The sequence below is a fragment of the Danio aesculapii genome, chromosome 11, assembly GCF_903798145.1.
Source record: "Danio aesculapii chromosome 11, fDanAes4.1, whole genome shotgun sequence".
Classification (NCBI taxonomy): domain Eukaryota; kingdom Metazoa; phylum Chordata; class Actinopteri; order Cypriniformes; family Danionidae; genus Danio; species Danio aesculapii.
This window is the reverse complement of record NC_079445.1, coordinates 17,491,371-17,499,900: the sequence shown is the minus strand read 5'-3', so window position 1 is coordinate 17,499,900 and position 8,530 is coordinate 17,491,371. Positions and strand designations below refer to the sequence as shown.

The following is an 8,530-nucleotide window of genomic DNA, read 5'->3' as shown; positions in this document are numbered from 1 at the left end:
TTATAACTGCAGTTTATTGTGAAAAATGTGTTCTATTTCACTGCACAGAAAAATCCATTGAAAACTAAAGAGCTCACAGCAACTAAAATATACACTGATTGAAATATGATCAGTAAACAGTATTTCATTAATTGTCCACTGTAAAGTGATTAGCAAAACTTCTTCTAACAGTTTTTAATTAGCCTGTTTTCATACATTAACTTATATGAAACAACTAAAATGCATGTTTAAAGTTCACTGCTTAAAATATACATCCACAAAACAGCCACATGTTGGAATAAAGGGCAAAGATATTCCTATATTTGACCACTACTGTACGTAGAATAACAATATTTTGACCATTGACAATTGATCAAATGAATACATGAAGAGTTCAGATGCAAAAACCTTTAAGTGCCATCTAAATTTTTCTTCAAAAATTGGCATTTTTTACTCAAGCTCCTATGTCTTGATTCAGAAATGTCACATTTATGGCAAATAAGAGGTTATTTTCATGGCTTTTAGCATGGAATAACTGAACATAAATAAAAGAGGTTAAGAAAAATGCTCATTCTAGAGAAAAATTCCTGATAGCACTTAGAGGTTTTTGCGTCTGAACTCTTCACATGCTGTAAGTATTTCTTTCAAAATATAAAAATAAATAAAATCTCATCTATCTTATATGTCTTATGAGTCTCATATTGTATAAATATATATATATATATATATATATATATATATATATATATATATATATATATATATATATATATATATATATATATATATATATATATAGTTGAATGAAGTCAGAATTATTAGCCCCCCTGTTTATTTTTTCCACAGTTTCTGTTTAGCGGAGAGATTTCTTCAACACATTTCTAAACATAATAGTTTTAATAACTCATCTCTAATAACTGATTTCTTTTATCTTTGCCATGATGACAGTAAATAACATTTGACTAGATATTTTTCAAGACACTTCTATACAGCTTAAAGGTACATTTAAAGGCTTAACTAGGTTAATCAGGTTAACTAGGCATGGTAGGGTCGTTAGGCAAGTTATTGTATAATGATGGTTTGTTCTGTAGACTATCGGAAAAAAAAAAAAGCTTAAAGGGGCTAATAATTTTGACCATAAAATGTTATTTTAAAAAATTAAAAACCAGCCGAAATAAAACAAATAAGATAAAATAAAATAAATAAATAAAATTTCTCCAGAGAAAAAAATATTATCAGACATATACTGTGAAAATGTCCTTGCTCTGTTAAACATCATTTGGCAAATATTTAAAGAAGAAAAAATTCAAAGGCGGTTTAATAATTCTGACTTCAACATGTACTATATAGTAACACTTTAAAATAATGGTCTATTACTTAATGTATTTACTAACATGAATGAACTATTCGTAATACATTTATTAAGATAAATATTCATTTGTTAATGTTATTTAATTGAAATAATGTTAGTTCATTTTAACTCATGTTGCATTATCTATTGTTAACAAGTACAACTTTGGATTTTAATAATGCATTAGTTAATGTTGAACTATGATTAATAAATGCTTTACAAGATTATTGGTACTTAGTTAAAAACATTAACTGACATTAACAAATGAAGCATTATTCTAAAGTGTCACCATAAGTAAATAAATGATGTAATTATAAAATCACACATTTTTTATAATAAACAACTTTTGATATATTATTAGAATAATTATTGTAATTTCACATATAATACATGTTTACATCAATTATTTTTTGAGACATCTATACAACTCCATCTTTCATTTCAGAATTTTCCACAAATCCTGTCATAATCTGCAGGCTGTGGAGTTGTGTTTTCCACAAATAGCCCAGAGCCTGAGCCTCAGGCAGAAGAAGCAGAGCTGGAGGAGACGGACGAGGTCTCAGTCTTAGCCTTAGAACTGGAGCTTCCTTCCTCCTCATCCTGAAATGGATCCTTCCCACAACACACCGTCATCATCATAGAGTGCCGGAATTGCTTATTCATGAAGACGTAAATGAGCGGGTTGTAGAGAGCTGAGCTCTTGGCGAAAAAAGCCGGGACCGTCATTAAAACCGGGCCGAATTGACTCCCCTGGTGGGTGAAGATGTACCAGGCCACGCTGGCATAGGGGAGCCAACATATTAAAAATGCGATAACCATGAGGATCACCATTCGGGTCACTTCGCGCTCAGCCCTTTGTGTAGTTTCCGATTCTTGCTGCTGGGCAGCTGCAACCTTCACGGTGCAAAGCAGACGCCCGTAGCAGAAAGAAATGATAATGAGAGGGATTGAGAAATGAACCACGAACATATAGATGACAAACGACTCGTTCTCAGTCTCAGGATTCAGCGTGTAGTAGTCCACTCCACAAGAGCACTGCAAGCCTTCGGGGATGTACCGGGACCATCCTAGGAGTGGAGGAATGGCACACGAACAGGCCATTGACCAAGAAAAGGCCACTCCAATAGTAGCGTGAAGTTGCGAGAAGCGAAATTTGGTGAAAGGCTTGCAAACAACCACCCATCTCTCAACAGCAAGAACAACCAAAGACCAAAGTGCAATCTCACCACCAACGGTTGCGAAAAGACCCTCTAAGTTGCATCCGGCTCGTCCCAGGACAAAATATCCATGCATGGAGGTGTAGAAGGTCGTTGTAAATCCACCAAACACCATAAACAAGTCAGCCACCGCTAAATTCAGAAGGATGTAGTTCAGAGGCGTCCGGAGCTTCTTGTTTTCGATGGTCACGTACAAAGTGAGGCCGTTGACAGGAATGCAGGTTACGATGAGGAACAGCATGTACGCGGCCATGCAGTAGAATGCAAACGGAGATGCCAAGTAGTATTGTGGGTATTCATAAGGGCTGCGCACCACGCCGCTCTCATTCGACATGGGAACGTAAAAGTCTGGTCCTTCTGTGCCGTTCATGGTTGCCGGTTTGCTGTAGGTTGCTTTGGTATGGGAAAGTTGAGCACAGTCTCTTTGGCTGCCTTTACAGGACAGATTATAGATTAGTATTTTTTTGACCGCTCAGCATAATATGGTTTAGGCTATGCTTATGATAATCTCTGAGTGCTCTGAGGTGCTCATAGTGTGATCGGGTCATGTGGATTGAGTCTGTCTACATCAATTGGGTTAGACAGGTCAGTTGGTGGATGGAGCAAAAGATTTTGCTATATATTCCAACACCTCTACCGTTTCATGTTATTAACAGAATATGGGCTATTATAGTCAACTAAAAGGTGTAAGAGTACATGAATGAATACAGATATGAACCTTTTTCATTATAAAGACTCGTTAGTGTGGATATCTTCAGCACAAAATAAGTGTTCATGTAAAAATGGGATATGTGGTCTTGCTTTAAGTTGTGTACTGTTGTTCATCATCTTTTGAATAGATTTTTTGTTTCATATATCCTTATATGTTGATCATTTGTGTTTGTCTCTAGCCTTGACCTCATTTGAACCTTTGATGTTCTGTTTATCGTAGATACTGTAAATGTGAGTAGATGCCACGTTCATTTCAAGCATGTTGACTTGTCATCACTCAGAATAGAAAAATCAATGAGTTTACCAAGATACCTCATCATTGCACAGCCTCTGGTTGTAAAAACTGCTGAGATTTAATGTCTGCATGAAATAAAAATGAACAATGTCTGTTTTACTAGCACACATTGATGGTCTTAACGTGAACAATTAATCCATTCAAGTTAATTTATTAAGAAACGACTATTTGTTTTAGTAATGTATTTTATCAAAATCAAACCATTCACATTGGTTTATTGGCTGTCCAACTCTTATGAAATCAGTTTGATGACATGAAATATGCATACCTGCCAACACTTTTCCCAGGAATCTCCCGTATTTCATACCCATCTACCCCCACATTCCTGTTTTGTTATTTGTTCCACACCACAAACAACACCCCCGGTTCTCAGATACCGGCTACACCCCCCCAACCCCCGCTGACCATATCCACCTCCACAACACCCCCTTCCCTCCCGCCGCACTGTCTACCTGGAATTTTTGAGGTAAATGTTGGCAGTTATGGAAATATGCTTATAGCCACACCCCTCCAATCATTAGTTTGCTGCAAGTGAAAGATAAGAGGAGGAGTGCAAAAATAATACCCCGCTCCCTACTCAATATTCAGTTCAAGTTGTAAATAAGTTATCATACTGAAATATTAGAGTTCAAAATCAGAAGAAGCAGGATGACCTACAGGTGAGAACTGTTTGGCTTGTGTTTTTTACATACATATTAGAGGAATATTATGGTTTTTTTGAACTACAGTAATGTCATTTAAAGGTCCTTTTTATGCTGAGAACTAGTAAACAGCATGAATGTGTGATGCTCTAAACAATCGCTTTCCTTTGGATCATTTCACAACAGGTATGACCCATTGTCAACAAATAAAGTAGTTTTTTTAAAAGGGTGGTCCACTATGATATTTTAAACTTTAGTTGATGTGCAATGTAGCTGTGTGAACATAAACAACATCTCTGAATGTAATACGCTCAAAGATCAATGCAAAGGAAGACATTGGCTTTGACAGAGTTAGCTAAGCAAAGCCTACAGCGAACAAAGTTTGGGGACTACAAAAACATACATCCGGGTTAGTGAAATCACAAGGGCTGCCGGTTATGCGTATTCACCACGCGTGTACACCCTGCGCAGTGAAAAAGTGTGGCCAGAGGTGCTGTAATGTTACAGCAGAAAAAGCTAAAATGCCATCCAAACGCTGCTATTTCCACTGAGTTTGTTTTGTTTCTGTATTTGGGCTTCCAAAGGACATGACACAAAGACAAAAGTGCTTACAATTTCATTTTAATCATGTTCCAAAGAATTATAAAAAAAGATATAGCTCTATCCTCTTATAGCTCTTGTGAGCCAAATCCTGTAAGTATTTTTATTTGTTAAAATTGATCAATTACATGCATAGTGTCTAGCGTTAATGGTATGTTATAGCGAGGACGTAAACAAAGATGTAAACAAAGAGAAATGCTGTTTGGCACTGTTAACAATTTAGCTACAAATATGTAAACACCCACAATCTTCAGCAGTGCGTGCAGTGTCTGTCTATGCAGCCGCTTTCAGTGTTTCTCTATGCGGATGCTTTCCACGCATTCTACATCCCAAATAACTCACAAAATGTAAAATGTAAATGCAAAAGATATGTGAACGTTTCATAATATTTACACATGCTTATTCCGAATATATGTAAAAGACACTTGTCAGATTTTATTTTAGAGAGCAGACGTGAGGTTCAGCTGTGTCCTCTTTATTTTTTTGTCTGATTCAGGCAGCCAATGCTGCTAACAACTGCTCTGACTGGATAAGCTTGCGCTTATGGGGCGTGATGTGAAACTGATCCTTGAATCACAGCACATTATAATAGCTGACCAATCAGAGCCTCTTGAGGGCAGCTTTGCTCATGTAACAGAAGGAGAGGAGCTATCACCACGGTTTGATTACTGTACTTATTTCAGATTTTGCAAGCAATCTGGAAAATGTGATTGAAGCTACTCATGACAGATGCAATTTGGTAGTTTGGTAATTTATTTCACTATTCTGACTACTATTAAACAATGACGGGGAATTTTTGCTAGTAAAAAGGCTTTAATGTTCCTTTCATTTAGGACAACATTAAACTCATAAACTACACCATTGAGGGTAACTATAGTGTAAGGGCTTTTTTTTAATGCTTGAACTGACAATACAAGAACATCAGAACAAAGTACAAGGGATCACAGACAGATTTTAAAAAAGGTCAATAATATACATAGTCATAAGAAAACCTATAATCACATACAATACAAATAATATAGCATTTGACAGAAAGGAAAATAATAATAATAATTATAGTATTAATAATACTAAAATTACTAAATTAAACAAACAAAATTAAACAAATGAATGAAATTACAATGACACTTAAATAACCATAAGGAAAGCAGCTAAAATCCATGATCCTCTTTAAATACATTTGTATAATATTTCAGGACTCTTTGGTTTAGGTTCATTAGTGATTTAAGGAGGGAGTTAAATTCTATTCTAAAATGAGCAGAGGTAATTATTTGCAAATTTCTGTTTGAGAATGAAAAATTTGCCGTATAAGATAAAAAAAATGTATAATGTGTTCCAGGGGTTTATCTTTTGGGTTATTATAATAAAAAATAATGTCTTTTTAGACTAAAGCAATTCACAGCATTGGCTGAATCAAATATAGGAGAACTTAGGAGTGACCAAAATAGCTTGGATTTAAGTGTAGGCTTTAGTGTATTGTGTGTCATTTGTGACTTAGTAACTTTTACGCGCAGTAGTTTTTAAAGTTTGTAGTGCTGCAGAACAGGAAGAAAATTCTGGAAAAGAATGATTGTCATGTGTTTGTTGGCTTTGCTGTCTGAGAACAGAGAACTTTTGATAAACGTCACACAACTAGAGAAACATCACTCTGGCAAAGAAATGCTGAGGCAATGGGAGTGGATGGTAAGTTGAATATTTTATGAAAGTCGTAAGCTTGATAGATAGTTCTGGTGTAGTTTGTGTTTGTGATAGATGCTGGTGTTACAGTAATGCATTTCAGTTGCTGTGCTTTCACACCAACACTCTTAAAATGAAAGGTTTTGTTATTGTCATTGAAGACTCTAAGAAGAATCTTAACCATCCATGGAACCTTTCAATTACACTAAAGTTTCTTTAAATAAAAAAAAGATCATTCAAATGCTCTTCACACTGAGAAAATGTTAAATGGGTTTAAGAACTGTTCAATGAAAGGTTCTTTGTGGATGCCAAAATTGTTCATTTATAGCATCATTGGCTGTGCTTCCAAACTGAAACTGCAAATTGAAGCAATATGCATAATAAAAATCTTTCAAATATCACAAAACATGTATACACTCGCATTATTTTTTAGGATATTCAAAACCAAAATATTTAACAAACCTGAGAATTTTTTTTTCTACATTTCCTTTTAAGTAAATGCTTGGATAACACACCTACATTGATCTTATATGTCTTTAAAAAGTGCTGTGATATATGTTAACCTGCAGTACCAATGTCAGTCATTATGATTTTAGAAATATCTTAATTTGTAAGAGTTAAATAGATTGTTTTAGTCACACAATCCAGTGTGGAGGCATAAATGCATTCTCAGTCAGCCTACCTGACATGAAAGTTTCAGAAAGGAAACAAACGTTTCATGTTTTGGGTGACTCACTTCAGTTTATTTTATCAAGCTCAGTGTGGAAGGACCTTCAAATGCCTTCAATTTATCTATTGCCATCATCTGCTAAAAGCAAAAATTGATATTTAAATTTACTGTAGAAGATTTTAATGTGTATTATGTTACTATTACTTTAGTATTACACATTGCTATAGTCATGATTACTTTTTTAACGAAAATGTCAAGGTAAAAGACCATACGGTATAATGCCACATTATTTTTAATTGTTATATGATTTCAGTTATTATTTTAATTTGGTTCTGAGGCCTGGTTCATAGGAAGACTATATTTAAACTATAATATAAACTACACCAAGAGAGAGTAAAGACCCAGTGCATTTTTGGTCAATAACTTCCATAGACTGAAAAAAAGAACTTCCCATGCGCCATCGTGTGGTGAATATTATAAACTGCAACTCCTAAACAACGTCATTCTCTCTCTCTCTTTCTCTCTCTCTCTCTCTCTCTCTCTCTCTCTCTCTCTCTCTCTCTCTCTCTCTCTCTCTCTCTCTCTCTCTCTCTCTCAAAAAGATATAACAATAGAAACAAAATATCATAGTCATTTGAACTTAAATAATCAATGTAAGACATAAGAAAATGTGAACATTTCAAACCACTGTGTTTAACATATAAACACACACAGACAGAGGGTCACTGTGGTAGACAGTAGGGAAGCATACAGTAATACACACATTATATACTTTCTCTCTCTGACTCTACTAATATAAAAAAGTCAGTTTATATTATAGATATAATATAAGAGAGGAAGGGTATTGTTATTTTAATTTTATTAATTATTTATTTAAATGTATTATTTTATATTATTTCTTTTTTATGAACTACAGACTCTCATGTTTAGTGCAGTGGGCTGACTGACAACAGTGGAGTCCATGTTGGTCCTTTTCTGACACAATGTACATACAGACAAACAAACTGCTGAAAATCTTCACCAAACTGGACAGAAATTGCAACATTGTGTAATTAATTTACTATTCTCAACTATATAACAGGACATTTTAAGGTCAGCATTATTATCCCCCTTGATATTTGTTTTGGATTGTCTACAGAAAAAACCCTCATTATACAATGACTTGCCTAATTACCCTGACTTGCTTAATTAACCTAGTTAACACTTAAAATTGCACTTTGCACAAGAAAAAAACTAATTTAGAAGTCTTTAGAATTGCATACAAAGACAGTATGTCCAGCTATAGGAGGGCTTTAAAATCTGCCAGGGCTGAGCACCTCCGCAAACTGATAGAAAATAATCATAACAATCCTAGATTCTTATTTAACACCATCGCTAAATTAACAAATA

The 8,530-nt window shown here is 34.7% G+C and overlaps 1 protein-coding gene across 1 annotated transcript; it reads right to left on the bottom strand.

Annotated features, from left to right (window-relative positions):
• Positions 1 to 1,849: 1,849 nt before the first annotated feature.
• On the bottom strand, positions 1,850 to 2,917 carry rhol (rhodopsin, like). Its single transcript, XM_056467690.1, has one exon. The coding sequence runs from the start codon at positions 2,915 to 2,917 to the stop codon at positions 1,850 to 1,852; it is 1,068 nt and encodes a 355-aa protein (XP_056323665.1).
• Positions 2,918 to 8,530: the final 5,613 nt, after the last annotated feature.

What these genes read in the sequence shown, in the direction of transcription:
- rhol (XM_056467690.1), bottom strand. Translation starts at nt 2,917, where the DNA reads ATGAACGGCACAGAAGGACCAGACTTTTACGTTCCCATGTCGAATGAG.